Below are 17,032 nucleotides of genomic sequence, written 5' to 3' on the forward strand. Positions count from 1 at the left end.
TTGCTATGTATGTCGTGTGTGGTGTGTGTAGTGTGTGGTGTGTGTAGTATGTGGTGTGTATGTGGTGTGTGTGTTGTTTGGTATGTATGTCGTGTGTGGTGTGTGTATGGTGTTTGGTGTGTAGTGTGTGGTGTGTGTAGTGCTTGGTATGTATGTTTGTGTGTGGTATGTGTGTATGGTGTTTCGTGTATGTAGTGTGGTGTGTGGTGTGTGTATCCCCACGGTGGGGAGTGGGGATAGCAGCCACTGGTGGTGGGACATTCTGGCCTGCATTCTGGGCAGAGGATTCTAGGGGAAAACGGGCACAAAGGGATTCAATAAGTTGCCCAAGGACACGCAGAGCGTGAGTGGACATGGAGCAGGGCCCTGGGCCCTCCATTTCCCTCATGCCAGCAGGGAGGGTCTCTGGCACTTTACGGTGGGCAGTCAGGGTAGGGCGGAGTGGGCAGGGCACCCTCCTGCAGAGATGATGCCAGTGTGCCTTCCATGTGCCATGTCTTGCCCACCACCACGCTTACTGGTCCTTCAAAGGATGAAAGAGTGAGCAGCCCACAGTGTGCGAGTCTACCCCGGGGCCCCCGCTGCCAAGGGTGGGCCTTTCTATTGATAATCAGTGTTAGCTACAACAGTCCTGATGACCAGTGGTGGCAGCAGAGGCGGTTGGGAGTGACATGCCGATCTGCAAGTGTGGGGACCCCACAGGCTCCCCTGAGTCGGCGCTGGCGGAGGTCAGGGGGCAGGTGAGAGCTACGGCCAGCGGCAGCAGAGTGCGTGCCTAGGGCTCATGCTGCGACCTCTGGGCCGTGTGCCTCCAAGGGGTCACTTGGAGGACTGAGCTGTTAGCTTCAGCCCACACAGGACGCCCTCTGGGCGGGCCCTGTCCTTGGGGCCTGTGAGTGACAGCTCCACTCCAGCCCAGTGAGCAGCTATTTCTGGCACACCTACCGTGTACCGGGCTGTGTGCACAGACCAACATGGGGTGTGTCCTAGAGGTCAAGGGGCCGGGGGGTGTGGCACTCATAGTGGGGCTGGGGTGGTGGCTGGCAAAGTGACTGGCCCAGGTTCGTGGAGGGAGGAGCAGGAGCAGGCTGAGCAGAGTTGGGGCCTCCTGCAGGCCCTAACCCCAGGGCACAAAGCAGGGTGCTGGAGCACGGCAGGCTCGACTTGTTCGTTGATTTAGTGCCTCCTGAGTGCCAGGCACTGTGCTAGAGGCTGGCGGTCACACCACGGGAAAAAACAAAGAGCCTGGCCCTTGTGGGGTGGGGGGGCACAGATAAGAGGCAACGGAGACCTGAATCATAGATGCATCCTCCGGTCACTGGAAAGTGGAGGACAGTGGCTGAAAAGCAGGGAGGGCAGGGGCTGGGGGTGCCAGTTGGGGTGCAGTTCTAAATGAGGGGACTGGATGGGGCCTTGCTCTGAAGAGAACCAGAAAACAGGCATGCAGTCCCCTGCCTTGGTCCCTCAGGCACCCTGGGAGGCCATATGGATGGACAGTGTGGGTAGGTGGCGGGTGTGGGGGTGCCCACAGCTCCGAGTGAAATGCTCCTCCCAGCCTTGGGGGGACGGAGGTGCCTGGAGTCGTCCCTGGAGGGTCAGCCCCTTTTGCACAGAAGAGACGTGTGGGGGACAGTGCAGGTGTGGAGGGGAAGGTGTCAGGGTGTACGTATTGATGACTCTCTGCACCCTGCCAGGAACGCCCAAGCCGCAGGTCACATGGCGGAAGGGCCCGTCCTCGGAGCCCCTGCATGACCGGCCAGGTGTGGCGGTGCTGGAAGAGGGGTCTCTATTCCTGGCCTCCGTCTCACCCACGGACAGTGGAGACTACGAGTGCCAGGCCACCAACGAGGTGGGCTCCACGTCCAGGAGAGCCAAGCTGGTGGTCTATGGTGAGCAGGGAGCCAGAGCTGGGGGCAGGAGAGGAAAGCGGCAGGGACCCAGGGATGGGCCTGTCTTCCTCCCAGGACTGCATCTGGCCAGAGGCCCACAGTGATGCTGGGGGTCTGACAGTACCACGGGGTGCCCAGGTGTGGCAGTGCCAGTTCCCCAGGGCCCGAGAGCTTCCTACACAGGAGGATCAGGTCCTGCCACCAGGTGCCAGTGACGGGGAGATCTTGAGGGGGCTGGGAGAGTGGCAGGTTGTACTGGACACCCCACCTCCCTAGAGAGACCCCCATGGAGACAGCATGGGGGAAGCACCTGGAATTCCATCAGTGTCTTTGATACTGGTCTAGAGGTGAAGATAGTTTAAAATGACCCCTTGGCTGGGCGTGATGGCTCGTGCCTGTAATCCTAGCACTTTGGGAGGCTGAGGCAGGAGGATTGCTTGAGCCCAGGAGATCGAGACCAGTTTGGGGGAGAGAGATCCTGTCTCTACATAAAATAAACTTTAAAAATTACTTTTGAAAATGGGCCGGGCGTGGTGGCTCAAGCCTGTAATCCCAGCACTTTGGGAGGCCGAGATGGGCGGATCACGAGGTCAGGAGATTGAGACCATCCTGGCTAACACGGTGAAACCCCGTCTCTACTAAAAAATACAAAAAAAAAAAAAACTAGCCGGGCGAGGTGGCAGGTGTCTGTAGTCCCAGTTACTCAGGAGGCTGAGGCAGGAGAATGGCGTGAACCCGGGAGGTGGAGCTTGCAGTGAGCTGAGATCCGGCCACTGCACTCCAGCCTGGGCGACAGAGCGAGACTCTGTTTCAAAAAAAAAAAAAAAAGAAAGAAAAAGAAAATGAGCATGGATGGCAGTGCAGAGCCCCAGAGCCCTCCTCTGGGTAAAAACTGTTACCATTGGCCTATTCTCACGTTCTTGTCCTCAGCAGGGAACGTGCCCACCCCCACATCCAGGGTGCTATGTGCAGAGGAAGGTGACCCCCCTTAACACGGGCAGTGCGGGTGGGCTGGGGAGTGGTCTCTGCCGGCAGGATGAACTGACCTCGCTTGGGCAGTTCTAACAGCTCCTAATGCCACCCGCTGCTTCTCCAGGACCAGTTGCCCTGTAATGACTTGCTTAAGACATTTGTTACAAAAGCATGGCCAGGCCTCACCTTCAGAGATTCTGACTCAGGGGGACCCTCCCTGGTCACTGTGACACCAGGTTGGGTGTAGAACCAGATGGATCCAAGGGGACTCTGGCACCCTGCAAAGCTGAGTGTGAGAAAGGGTGGCACCTGGGCCTGGGCACGACTGGGGGCGTGTCGGTCCCAAGGCAAGGCTGCTGCGGCCGTCTGCAGGTCCACAGGACCCTTTGTGGCTGGGCGGACGGGGACAGGCAGACCTCCTCCAACCCCAGTGATGAAGGGAAGGGAATGGCCCAGACGGGGTCCCTTTGGCTGTGGCTCTAGGGGGGGCAGGGAGGCAGCTCCTTGGCTCTCCTTGCCCCCAAGTGCCCCCCAGCATCCGGGAGGACGGGCGCAAGGCCAACGTGTCGGGCATGGCCGGGCAGTCCCTGACGCTGGAGTGTGACGCGAACGGCTTTCCGGTCCCTGAGATCGTGTGGCTGAAGGACGGGCAGCTGGTGGGTGTCCCCCCAGGGTGGGTGGGCTGTGGGTGGGATTTGGGCTGGGGACAGGCCTTCTGGATGGGCGTTCCTGCGTGTGCCACGGTGGGGCAGGGAGATGTGACAGATGTCTTTTATCCTGCGCTGGGGTTCAGGGCAGTGGAGGACGGTGGTCATGTGATGAAGCCTGGCGGGGGCTGCGTGGCAGAGAGCATGGCACCGTTCTGGCCACCGGCCACCTCTAGGGCCTCAGTTTCCTCATTACTGATGCTGGGGGTGGTGGCTGGATCCCCGCTTACTGGCTCCCTCTGGCCTCTCCTACCCAGATCCCTAAGGTGGGTGGCCACCGCCTGCTGGACGGGGGCCAGTCCCTCCACTTCCCCAGGATCCAGGAGGGTGATTCTGGGCTCTACTCCTGCCGGGCAGAGAACCAAGCTGGGACCGCCCAGAGGGACTTCCGTCTCCTTGTGCTCAGTGAGTGAGGCCTGAGCCCCGCAACTCCCAAGTGCGTCTGACCCTGTAGCCCCAACTCTTGCAGGCACACGGCAGGGGAGGGGAGACATTGCCTGCGGAGAGCAGGGGGCACAGAGGCGCCCATGACAGACCCAACCCCCATCCTCACAGAGCTGTCAGGCTCAGGGAACAGACATTAGACAGGTGATTAGCAAAGTCATTACTGTCACAAGTGCTACAAAAGGGTAGCCTGGGTGCTGAGGGCTCCAGGGCAAGCCCATCTGGCCAGGGTTCTAGGGGGCTTCCCAGGAAGGTCGGGTAGGAGGGGGCCCAGACTGGGGGTCTGCACAGACAAAGGCCCCGTGGTAGGCAGGGCTTGGAGGGTTTGAACAGTTTCCCACCCATCACCGCTTCTCACCTCCAGCCCCTCCTTCCGTGCTTGGAGCCGGGGCCGCTCAGGAGGTGCTGGGATTGGCTGGTGCAGACGTGGAGCTACAGTGTTGGACCTCAGGGGTCCCCACGCCCCAGGTGGAGTGGACCAAGGACAGGCAGTGAGTGGCTCCCCCAGAGGATGGCGTGGGGTGGTGCCTAGACTGGGCCTGCTGGGGGTTGGGGGAGGTTGAACTCTTCTGGGGGAGCTGACAGGCATGGCATATGCCACCCAGGGCCCAGACTGAGGGCTGTAGGGGCGCCTCCCACCCTGTGGGAGATGAGCCAGGGAGACCCCACTCTTGCCTCAGCAAGGTCTTCCGGTCTTCTCATCACTTAGCCTTTCCATTTTTTTTTTTTTTTTTGAGATAGGGTCTTGCTCAGTTGCTCAGGTTGGAGTGCAGTGGAACGATCTCAGCTCACTGCAGCCTCAAACTCCTGGGTTTCTTGGGCTCAAGAGATCACCCCACTTCAGCCCCCCAAATATCTGGGACCGCAGATGTGCACTACCAACAACGGGCTAATTTTTTAAAAATGTTTGTACAGATGGGGTCCTGCTTTGTTGCCCAGGCTGGTCTCAAACACCTGGCTTCAAGCAGTCCTCCTGCCTTGGCCTCCCAAAGTGCCGGGATTACAGGCATGAGCCACTGTGCCCAGCCTCTTTTTTTAAACTCACTTTTTCTCTAAGTAAAGTTTACCTAACAGGCTGGGCACGGTGGCTCACACCTGTAATCCCAGCACTTTGGGAGGCCAAGGCGGGCAAATCACCTGAGGTTGGGAGCTATCAGCCTGCCTAACATAGCGAAACCCTGTCTCTACTAAAAATACAAAAAAAAAAAATTAGCCAGGCGTGGTGGCGGGCGCCTGTAATCCCAGCACTTTGGTAGGCCAAGGCGGGCAAATCACCTGAGGTCAGGAGCTATCAGCCTGCCCAACATAGCAAAACTCTGTCTCTACTAAAAATACAAAAAAAAATTAGCCAGGCGTGGTGGCGGGCACCTGTAATCCCAGCTGCTTGGGAGGCTGAGGCAAGAGAATCACTTGAACCTAGGAGGTGGAGCTTGCAGTGAGCCGAGATCAAGCCACTACACTCCAACCTGGGCGACAGAGCGAGAACCCGTCTCAAAAAAAAAAAAAAAACAAAACCCACATAATATACAATTAGCCATTTTAAAGTGTACAGTGGGCCGGGCACGGTGGCTCACGCCTGTAATCTCAGCACTTTGGGAGGCCAAGGTGGGCAGCTCATGAGGTCAGGAGATCAAAACCATCCTGGCTAACACGGTGAAACCTCTTGTCTACTAAAAATAAAAAAAAAAGTATCCGGTTGTGGTGGCGGGCGCCTATAGTCCCAGCTACTTGGGAGGCCGAGGCAGGAGAATGGCTTGAACCCGGGAGGCAGAGGGTGCAGTGAGCCATTGCACTACTGCACTCCGGCCTGGACAACAGAGCAAGACTCAGTCTCAAGAAAAAAAAAAAAAAAAAAAGGTGTGCAGTGTAGTGGCATTTAGTACATTTGCAGCACTGGGCAACTTTCACTTCTATTTAGTTCCTAACATTCCATCACCCCAAAGGACTCCCCGGCTCCATCAGCAGCCAGTCACTGTCCCCCTCTCCCCAGCGCCTGGCAACCACAGCCTGCTTTCCTGCTCTGTGGACTTGCCTGTTCTGGGCACTTCACATCACTGGCATCATACATAGAGTCTGTGGCCTTTTGTGTCTGGCTTCTTCCACTTGGCAGGTTTTCCAGGTTCATCCATATTGTGGAGAGTGTCAGAATTGCCTTCATTTTTGTGGCCGAATAATGCTCTGTGGCATGGACGGACCACACGTTGTTGATCCGTTCCTCGCTTACTGGGCCTTTGCGTTGCTCCCACCTCTTGGTGCTAATGAATGGCCCAGCCTCGCTTTTCACAAGCCACACACTCCCTGTGTGCAGCCTGCCCCCATCAGCGCCTCAGCCTTACTGGCACTTTTCCCTTGCCCGTCTCTCCAGGCCTGTCCTTCCGGGAGGCCCTCACCTGCAGGTCCAGGAGGATGGCCAGGTTCTCAGGATCACCAGCAGTCACGTGGGGGATGAGGGACGATACCAGTGTGTGGCCTTCAGCCCAGCTGGTCAGCAGGCCAGGGACTTCCAGCTCCGAGTTCATGGTGAGCCCCAACGCCTTCCCGGACCCTGCCACAGGCTACACGGGAAGCTTCCTGCCTGGTTGCCTGCTGCCTTGGAGGGAGGGTAAGGGCTGAAATGGGGGACCTGGTAAGTGATCCCTGAGTCCAAGAAAGCCGGGGTCGGGGTGAGCGTCAGGGTCAGGGGATAGGTATCTGGCCCAGCATTATCCAAACCCTTGGTTTCCATCCCAGCTCTAAAAATGTACTACCTTTTTTTGTTGTTTGTTTGAGATGGATTCTCTCTCTGCTGCCCACACTGGAGTGCAGTGGCACCATCTCGGCTCACTACAACCTCCGCCTCCCAGGTTCAAGCGATTCTCCTGCCTCAGCCTCCCGAGTAGCTGGGATTATAGGCACCTGCCACCACACCCAGCTCATTTTTGTGTTTTTAGTACAGATGGGGTTTCACCATGTTGGCCCGGCTGGTCTCAAACTTCTGACCTCAAGTGATCCTCCCGCCTTGGCCTCCCAAAGTGCTGGGATTACAGGCGTGAGCCACTGTACCTGGCCCAAATTTACTACTTCTGAACCTCTTGGAGTGATGATTTCTTTTACTTTTCTTTAAATGAGTCACACTTCCTTACACTGAAACACATGTATTTAAATACCACTTACTCTTACAAAAGATATTTAATATCGAAACGGTAAGCAGAAAACCAGTGCCGCTTGCCTAGAAGCTGAAAAAATAAACACCCCGTAAAGCAATGTTGTAAATCCTCGAGGCGTGGACTCTGCAGAGGGTACCCAGCCTGCCTCTGCACTCTCTGTGCTAAAAAGCAGAGACTAGACAGTGCTAGAAAGTTCAGGGACATGCATAGTAGCACCAAATGCAGCCTTTCCTTGCTGTAACCAGGATAGAAGAAGATTTGGGAGGGGTGTAGCCGTTTCATTCTGAGATGCGGTTATTTCATGCTGTGCGGGTGTGCCCCCTAGAATCGTCCTGGGTAGCGTCAGTGGTGGGTGACCTGCCGTATGCGAAGTCCTCATCTAGTCCAGCCCCTCATTTCACAGATGGGGAGACTGAGACCCAGAGAGGGGAAGTGGCTTACCCCTGGTATTCCAGTGACTTAGAGGCAGAGCGGGGCCGGAATAGAAGCCTGTGGCCCCGCCCTCACCTCCTGCACCTTCCACACCAGCGTGTCCCCATGCTGGCCTCTGCCATCTGTCCCCAGACCCCGCCCTCCTTGTCCCCCATGCCTTCTCTGCCCCCGCAGTGGAAGCCTGTGGTGTGTCTTGTGGTCCAAAGGCATGAGTCTGCTGACCTGGAGGAGATGCCAGTGGTCTCAGGGGCTGCCTGTGACCAGCCCCTACCTTTCCTTCTCAGCGCCCCCCACTATCTGGGGCTCCAACGAGACAGGTGAGGTGGCTGTCTTGGAGGGCCACCTGGTGCAGCTTCTGTGCGAGGCCCGAGGAGTACCCACCCCAAACATCACCTGGTTCAAGGACGGGGCCCTGCTCCCCCCCAGCACCGAGGTGGTCTACGCTAGGGGCGGTCGGCAGTTACAGCTGGGGAGGGCCCAGAGCTCAGATGCCGGCGTCTACACCTGCAAGGCCAGCAATGCTGTGGGGGCCGCAGAGAAGGCCACCAGGCTGGACGTTTATGGTGAGCAGCCAGGGGCCACGGCAGCTGGCGTGGGCAGTGGGAGGGACTCAGTCATGGTGGCCCCTGCCTGTCTCCAAAGGAAGGCGAGGTGGCCACTTGGAGTGGTCAGAGGCAAAAGGATAATGGGACCAAATCATTATCTAGGGAGAAGGGTCCTCCCAGCTCATGCAACTTCCCTCATACACATAAGGAAACTGAGGCCAGGAGTGGAAAGGCCCGTCTGGGAGGTCATGGTGGAGCTAAGTGTAGAATCCGGGTCTGCCCTCATGGTGTGGGCCTTTTCACTGAACCGTGCCTAGACCCCTGTGACCACCACAATAATTAACTGCCCTTCGTTAGTCACTTCTGTAAACTAGACCAGAGGGGCACTTTGCAGCATCAGCTCAATAGATCAGCTGGCAAAGGGACATGAGCTCTCATGTCCCCAGTTACAGATGGTCACGGTGAAGCCCTGGAGCGGAGAGGTTTCTCCAGGTTCACACCACTAGGAGGTGGTGGGACCCGGTCCATACATGGGCAGACCTCATGCTGGGAACCTCAGCATCAGCTCAGCCCTGAGGGGCTTGGCTCTGGGGACCTTCGAAGGAGAACTCAGAGGAAAGAGTGTCGGTGGCTCTGGATGGGTCTGAGCAGGCCCCAGTGAAGTGTGAGAGGGCGGCGTGCAAGCTGATAGGGGTCAGCCCGGCCCCCCGTGGGGAGTCAGTTCGGGAGCTCTGGCTTCCAAAGATGCAAAAGGCTTGGGTGTCAGAGCCTCAGGGACCCCAGAGGGCAGTTGAGCTGCATGAGCTCCATGGCAGCCTCTGAAGATGGCCCCGCTGCCAGTTCAGGGACTCTTATTTTGGGACCCAAGGTCCCCCAGGAAATGAAATAGAAAACGTGTATGTCTATGCTTTTATTAAATTTTCAAAGGGTCTTATGCCCAAATAAGGTTAAGAAGCATTTCCCAGGCCACGGTTGCCCCATGTCCCCTGGTAATGGCTTCATCAGCTCAGCAACTTTAGAGGCTCCTTGAGCGTGAGAGAAATTTCCCCTCTGGCGTGGCCACCATGGGCTCCAAGCATAGTTAACGTCTGGTCCCCTTGGCCGTTGCTGGCTAAGTTAGGAGTCCCCAAGCCAAGCCATCTGGGCTCAGGTCTGCCCCAGTCTTCTGCCTCCTGAGACCAGGGAGGGAGGGGACTTCCAGGAGCAGAGCTCTGTCCCGGCCCTGGGGGTCTCATTTGAGTCCAGCAGGTACTGGACCTGCCGTGTGTAGACATTGGGAATGCAAGTAGGCCAGCCCTGGTCCCACTCATGCTGGGCTTGCCGGGGTAGCAGCGGGGATGGAGAGGCAACAGTCCGCACCCAGGGGTGGGGTGGTGTACCCAGGAGCTGAGGAGGGTGAGAACGCTGCCCCAGGGTCTGAGCAGGGGGTTCAGCCAGTGGAGGTGAGGGAAGGAAGTGTTTCACATGGAGTGGGGTCGCTGAGGGGCTTCAGCGGGCCTGTTGGGCTGAGATGAGAGCAGGCTGGTGTCCAGCTGCGGTCCCCAAGCCACCCCCTGCCTCTTTTCCAGTCCCACCCACCATCGAGGGCGCCGGCGGAAGACCATACGTGGTGAAGGCTGTGGCTGGGAGGCCCGTGGCGCTGGAGTGCGTGGCCAGAGGCCACCCGCCCCCGACCCTCTCCTGGCACCACGAGGGGCTGCCCGTGGCAGAGAGCAACGAGTCTCAGCTGGAGACAGGAGGCAGCATGCTAAGGCTGGAGAGCCCGGGGGAGGCATCCACGGGCCTGTACAGCTGTGTGGCCAGCAGCCCTGCCGGGGAAGCCGTGCTGCAGTACTCCGTGGAGGTGCAGGGTGAGCCCGGCCCACTCCACTCAGAGCTGCCTGGGCTGTGGACTCTGCCCAGACCTGCTGCGTGCTTGTCCTGAGAGAGCTCCTGGAGTGGAGGGAGGGTGGGGAGAAGTAACCAGTGTCCCTTCATTGCATGACACAGATGAGGACACTGAGGCCTGGGCTGAGGGGCCGGCAGGACTAGGAGTGGGCAGGGTGGAGCCCCAGGATCAAGGGTCCCTAACTGTGCCCAGGACCCTGGGCTGGGTCACCCAGGACGGAGAACCTCCTTCTGCCTTCTGCCAATGAAGGGGCCCTTCACGGAGACTTTCCTAAGGCTGGCTTGTGGGTGTGGTCCCAGCAGGGCGGGTAGGGCCTTCGCCTGCTCTTCCGTCCATTGCTGAAGCATCTCAGGTACTAGTGCTATGCTGGCCCCGTGTAGCACTGGAAATGAAACTGCGAACAAGGCCAACCGGACTCCTGAGCCCTCAGTCTGCCAGGGAGGCAGATGTTAAATAATCAGGCCCAAGCCTTTAGGGAGCCCAGGGTGTCCCCTCACCCTCCTTGGGTGGCCCTGGAAGGCCTCCTGGGGAAGGGGCCGCTGACAGGGAGACCTGAGGGTGAGGTGAGGCTGGGCCTCGCTCCAAAGGCACTGGCGACTTGGGAGGGTTTGCGGCCAGTGGCTGCTCAGCTGCAAACACCCAGGAGTGTGTCCTGCCTGCAGTGCCCCCACAGCTCCTGGTGGCTGAAGGCTTGGGACAGGTGACCACCATCGTGGGACAGCCCCTGGAACTTCCCTGCCATGCCTCAGGCTCCCCGGTACCCACTATCCAGTGAGTCTGGGGTGGTGGAGGCCAGGGCTGGGGGTGGACAGAGAGCGTGTGCTTTGCGGGTTGTGGGGGAAGTGAACAGGAGAGAGGCCCCCTGTTCCCAGGACTGGGAAAGAGGCCTGGAGCTGCGGCTGGTGAGAGCAGGTAGGAGGAGCTTCTGGGCTTCCCACTTGTCCTGCCTGGCCTGGCCTTCCCTGGCCTCAGGTTGACCCGCCCTCCTCCCTACTCACCTTAGGTGGCTGCAGAATGGCCGCCCAGCTGAGGAGCTGGCCGGGGTGCAGGTGGCCTCACAGGGGACCACACTGCACATTGACCATGTGGAGCTGGACCACTCAGGCCTCTTCGCCTGCCAGGCCACCAATGAGGCGGGCACTGCCGGGGCTGAGGTGGAGGTGTCTGTGCATGGTGAGTGGGCACCTGGGGTCCTGGGGCTGTGGGCAGCCTGAGATGCCAGGGGTGGGTGGAGCCAGAGGACTGTGGCAGGCCTGGAAGGACATGGGGCTGGTCTTCTCTGGATGACATTTCTGGACTGGACTTTCCAGTTCCCCACAGAGAGGCAGGTGTGAGAGGCTGGCTGGGCCACTTACCACACTTATTCTCTGTCCTGTCCAGCCCCTAGGCCTCACTCCTCTCCCCAGCTTCCTCTTTCTCCATCTGCTCTCTTCATGCTAACCACGCTGAACTTCATTTAGTTCTTTTAATACATCAACCCTCTTTCTCTCACCTTCAAGTCTACGTATACTGTTCCTTCTGCCTGGAACATTCTCCCTCCTCTTTGCTTGCCTAGCTCCTTATCTTTCAGGCATATCCTGAAATACTCTTCCTCCAGGAGGACTTCCTTGATTCTACCATGTTTCTCATCTGCATTACCCAACCTCTCAATGCCTTAGCCCTCCACCCACTACATTGGGATTATTTATTTGGTTGTCCATCTCCACTGTCCACCTCTGTGAGCTTTGAGAGGGCAGCATGGTAGCTGCCTTTCCCTGCTGTGTCCAGGGGCCGAGTATAGTTCTGGCCACAGAGTAGATGCTCAGCACACATAAGGATGCGTGGATAGATCAGTGGGTGGATGGGTGGATGGGTAGGTGGGTGGGCAGATGAATGGGTGGGTGGACAGATAGAAGGATGGATGGATGGATGGATGGATGGATGGATGGATGGATGGATGGAAAGGTGGATGGATGGGTAGATAGATGGAAGCATGGGTGGATAGAAGGGTGGATGGATGGGTAAATGGATGGATGGATGGGTGGATGGATGGATGGATGGATAGATGGATAGATGGATGGATGGATGGATGGAAGGGTGGGTAGATGGATGAATGGGTGGGTGGGTGGGTGGATGGATGAGTGGATAGGTGGGTGGGTGGATGGAAGAGTGGGTAGATGGATGAATGGGTGGGTGGGTAGATGGATGGAAGGGTAGGTAGATGGATGGATGGGTGGGTGGGTGGGTGGATGGATGAGTGGATAGGTAGGTGGGTGGATGGAAGAGTGGGTAGATGGATGAATGGGTGGGTGGATAGATGGATGACTGGATGGGTGGAGGGATGGATGGAAGGGTGAGGGGATGGATGGGTGGGTGGGTGGATAGAAGGGTGAGTGGGTGGATGACTGGATAGATGGATCGGTAGATGATGGATGGTTGGGTGGATGGATGGAGGGATGGACAGACAGATAGGTAGATGAATAAATGCATGAATAGATGCATGGGTGCATAGATGGATGGGAGGATTTTTAAAGGGAATAACTATTCTGCTGGCTCCCCGTCTAGAGCTCTTTCCCCTAAGCCATGTGTCTGGGGGATATGGTGGGCAGAAGCTAGATGCCAGCCTTTGGCCAGCCCTTCAAGGCCACCTTCTCACCCCCAGGCATTGAGGGGGGTTGCTGGGTGCCCACTATACCCCTCCTGATTCTGACCCAGGCTCTTCCTGATTCTTTCCCTTACCAGAGTTCCCATCTGTCAGTATCATTGGGGGTGAGAACATCACAGCTCCTTTCCTGCAGCCTGTGACCCTCCAATGCGTAGGGGATGGGGTGCCTACCCCAAGCCTCCGTTGGTGGAAGGATGGTGTAGCCCTGGCAGCCTTTGGGGGGAACCTACAGGTACATGCAGGGGTCCCAGGGCTGGCGAGCCAGCTGAGCACAGGTGGAGGGGCTGCTCTGGGGGCTTCCTGGAGACTCTGAGGAAAACCCAGCAGCCTGGGGATAGGAAGGGCCCAGGGCCCTCTCTGCCTGAAAGGGTGCGCCTCAGCCTCTTCCTGGTCCTAGGAGCTTCAGTTGTCAGAGGGAGAAAATGTCGGCCGGTGGGGACAGGGAACGGTATGCCTGGAGATCAGACGAATCCCTGGAATCTGAGTGCTCAAAACCCGACCCCCAGAGCCAAAAGTGTCCCCATGCCTCACTGCTCCTGACCCCGGGCTCGGCAGCAGCCTGGCCACTCGCCATGTCCTGTCATCACTCTGACAGCCCTGTGGCACACTCTGTCCCCTCCCCCTCCAGATTGAGAAGGTGGACCTGAGGGACGAGGGCATCTACACTTGTGCCGCTACCAACCTGGCTGGGGAGAGCAAGAGGGAAGTGGCCCTGAAGGTTTTGGGTGAGGACGTGGGTGGCCAGCGGGACCCAGGCCAAGGATGTTGGGTGATCCCTTGGGGACCCTTGGGGCTGGGATGTGTGGCTAGGGACGGGGAGGAGGTTTTTCAGTCATAGTTGTGCACTTAATTTCAGAGGAAGTAGAAAGCCCTGAAATGAAAGCATTAGCAATAGCTCTGTAGTCCCTTTTGGCTGCTTTTGGTGGGATTTTTAGTAGCAGACCTTGCCCACATTCATGTTTACCTTTGCTTATTTGGGGAGTTTCTTTGCAGGGAAATCCCTGTCCTTGTCCCTTTCCCTGGCTGTGCTGGCTGTCGGCTCTCCTCGGGTGGGGGCTGGGTGCTGTATGATTTCCATAAGGGTGGCAGCCTGTTGCTCTTTGGTCTTGGGCTTGGTTCCAGGAGTGGGGTTGCTTAGTCTGAGGACGTGAGTTGTTTTAGAGCCCTGTTGTCTAGGATTTTTTATGGGGAGCAGGGAGCAGCACTGCTGGGATGGCTGGGATTAGAGCTGCCCAGAGCTTACACCTACCAAGCTGGGTCTCTCCTTGTCTGCCCCTAGTGCCCCCCAACATCGAGCCAGGCCCAGTCAACAAGGCAGTGCTGGAAAATGCCTCAGTGACCTTGGAATGTCTGGCTTCGGGCGTGCCCCCTCCTGGTAAGACCCCTCCTCTTGGCTGAAAACTACTCCCAGGCCAATTCACTGTCTAATGAGGCTGGCGAGTGACCCAGGGACCCTCTAACTGGACGTAATGGGAAGAAATCAGCAGGTCTTCCCCCACCATTTTTCTCATTTTCCTCTCTTCCTCTTCAACAACGTCCTTCGGGCCAAGGCACTGCTAGGGTCCAGAGCCCGGGGTCTGAAACAGGCCTGCAGGGCATCTACTCACAGTCAACTTCACAGGGCTGTCCGGGGCTGGGGGCGAGGATCAGGACCTCAGAGTCATCATCCGGTCTGTAGGGTCCTCCCCTCTAGACCAGCAGTTGAGGAAAGGGCCCGGCGCTGGGGTCTGGGTGTGGGTGTTTGTGCAGGGGACTGGGTGAGGCTTACAGTGACCCAGGAGGAGGGCCCCTCTCCGGTTCCCATCTGAACTAGGCCCACCCTGCTTTACTTGTGGCCCGTGAGCCCTGGGGATATTTGCCCCCTCTCGTGGGGACGCCTGCTGAGTTCCAGGGGGCGCGGCCTGACAGAATGAAGGCAAGCTGCAGATACACATGTTCCAGCCTGGCTTTGAGGCTGCTGCTTTGGGCTGGTCCACGTTCTCTAATGCTCCCTAGGCGAGGGGGTCTCCTGGTAGGGGGAGGGCAGGGCTGAGTTTGACTCTTTCTGCTCCTGGCTGCCTCAGCCTCTGCCCACGGGGCTTCTTCTTCACCCTTGGTCCTATCTTGGGCAACATTGCCCGGTTCCACCCTGACTCCCTTTCGTGAATGAAGAACTCTGACCTCCAATGCCAGAACAAACAGTGTGGCCACCCTGGAAGGTTCTCTTGGATGCCCACCACACCAGCAGAGTCTGACGGGCTGGCAGCACCCTTGCACCTGTCTTCCATTCCCCAGATGTCTCCTGGTTCAAGGGCCACCAACCTGTCTCTTCTTGGATGGGAGTGACAGTATCAGCAGATGGGAGAGTTCTCCGCATTGAGCAAGCCCAGCTTTCTGATGCTGGGAGCTACCGCTGTGTGGCATCCAATGTGGCAGGTAGCACAGAGCTGCAGTTTGGCCTACGGGTCAATGGTGAGCATCCCTGGACCTCTAAGGGCCCTTGTCCAAAATGTTGGCTTTTCATCCATTTGTCTGTTAGTCTGTCTATCCACCAGTCCACTCATCCATCCATCTACCACCCCATCCATCTATTACCCCATCCATCCATCATCCATCCATCCTTCCATCCATCCATCCACCCATCCACTTATCCACCCATCCATCAACTCATCCATCCATGCATCCATCCATGCATCCATCCATCCATCCATCCATCCATCCATCCATCCATCTATCCATCCACCTATCTATCCATCCATCCATCCATCCATCCATCCATCCATCCATCCACCCACCCATCCATCCTTTCATTCATTTATCTAGCCACCTGTCTGCTTACCCATCCACCTGTCCATTTGTCTACCTGTCCACCCACCCATCCATCAACCCATCTATCCATCCATCTACCTACCCATCCACCCATTCACCATCCATTCACCCATTCAACTACCCATTCTTTCATTGATCCATTTTCTATCCAACCACATTTATTGAGTCCTTGCTCTGGGGCAGACTCTGGACCTACAGCCCTAAATAAGACAGACCTTGGAGCTTTCAGTCAGTGGAGGACACAGCAGTTAGATCATTCCCCAGAGTACTACTTGATGTCAATTGTGATAACAGCTGGTAAACATGAGGTGCTACTGAGCACCTATAACAGGGCACTGACCTGGCCTGTGGGGTCCAGGAGGCATCTCTGACACTCGGATACCTACACTGAGGTCTCTGCCAAGGCCTGAGGTTGCAAAGACCTGGGGAATTTGAGAAACTGAAAGGAGGCCACGGGGCCAGGATGGTGCTGGTGGCCATATGGAGGCTGGACCTCTTGGGCCTCATGGGCCATGGGAGAGGTTGGGTCTAAGAACAGGGGGTAGCTGGGCAGGGGCCTGGGACCCTGGGCATCATGGCCCAGAGTCAATGGATACAATTGTATCAATGGATACAATTGTCAATGGATACATTGTATCCCAGATACAATGGAATCTTCTGGCTGTTTTTGAATCTCACACCCCTGAGTTAGGAAGTAGCACTGTCCAGAGACCCTCGGTCCCCTCCCTGTCCCCATAATAAATGACCTTCTGCTGACCAGAGGCCTGCATGTGAGTGCTGCTTCCTGGCTGGTCAGCCTTGGGGCAGGTGACTTCCTCTCTGTGAGCCTCAGTTTCCCATCTATAGAAGCCTCATGGTGGTGTTGAAAGGATGGAATGAGTAGCTTCAGGGGCAGTGGAGTGGCTCAGAGCCTGTGTCTGGATGGCTGTCCTTGTGTTTTTGCTGTGACTGTGTGCTCCTGCAGGGGTGCCCAGCCAGGGGCCCTGCCTGCTTTGCCCCAGTGGGGCTCAGCCTGTGCCCCATGTCACCCCTGCCCTGCAGTGCCCCCTCGAATCACGCTGCCACCCAGCCTGCCAGGCCCTGTGTTGGTCAACACCCCTGTCCGTCTGACCTGCAATGCCACCGGTGCCCCCGGCCCCATACTGATGTGGCTGAAGGATGGAAACCCTGTGTCCCCTGCAGGGACCCCTGGCTTGCAGGTCAGTAGGGCTGGGTGACCCCGGCTCACCTCCCTGCACCTCCCGTGGATGCTGGGAACAGAGGTCAGGCCCTGGGAGCTTAGGGTGAGGAAGAAGCAGCGATAGCCCAGGGCCAAGGGCTGGAGGGAGGTGAGGCTGAACAGAGAGGCTGGAGCCACAGTGCCCAGTGGTAATGATGCATTCCATGAACGTGAACCATCTATGTCATTGTAAACGTTCTTGTAGCCACAGTAAACTGAGTAAAAAGAAGCAGGTGAGATCAATGTTAATAATACACGTTAGCTAATCCACTATATCCAAAATAGCTTCCTTTCATCATGAGATCAATAAAAAATAGTTACTGAGATATTTTATATTC

General features: G+C 57.3%; 1 protein-coding gene across 1 annotated transcript in view; it reads left to right on the forward strand.

The window, feature by feature from the left end:
- Positions 1 to 17,032, forward strand: part of HMCN2 (hemicentin 2) — a 171,793-nt gene that overhangs the window by 80,471 nt on the left and 74,290 nt on the right. The window contains exons 26-39 of the mRNA XM_008005927.3: positions 1,695 to 1,889; positions 3,387 to 3,517; positions 3,826 to 3,973; positions 4,377 to 4,503; positions 6,378 to 6,532; positions 7,875 to 8,153; positions 9,704 to 9,985; positions 10,686 to 10,794; positions 11,027 to 11,196; positions 12,745 to 12,899; positions 13,296 to 13,392; positions 13,947 to 14,042; positions 14,942 to 15,118; positions 16,517 to 16,674. Of these exons, the coding sequence (XP_008004118.3) occupies positions 1,695 to 1,889; positions 3,387 to 3,517; positions 3,826 to 3,973; positions 4,377 to 4,503; positions 6,378 to 6,532; positions 7,875 to 8,153; positions 9,704 to 9,985; positions 10,686 to 10,794; positions 11,027 to 11,196; positions 12,745 to 12,899; positions 13,296 to 13,392; positions 13,947 to 14,042; positions 14,942 to 15,118; positions 16,517 to 16,674 (2,279 nt within the window). The remainder of the gene's footprint in view (positions 1 to 1,694; positions 1,890 to 3,386; positions 3,518 to 3,825; positions 3,974 to 4,376; positions 4,504 to 6,377; positions 6,533 to 7,874; positions 8,154 to 9,703; positions 9,986 to 10,685; positions 10,795 to 11,026; positions 11,197 to 12,744; positions 12,900 to 13,295; positions 13,393 to 13,946; positions 14,043 to 14,941; positions 15,119 to 16,516; positions 16,675 to 17,032) is intronic.

This window comes from Chlorocebus sabaeus, chromosome 12 (genome assembly GCF_047675955.1).
Source record: "Chlorocebus sabaeus isolate Y175 chromosome 12, mChlSab1.0.hap1, whole genome shotgun sequence".
NCBI classification, from domain to species: domain Eukaryota; kingdom Metazoa; phylum Chordata; class Mammalia; order Primates; family Cercopithecidae; genus Chlorocebus; species Chlorocebus sabaeus.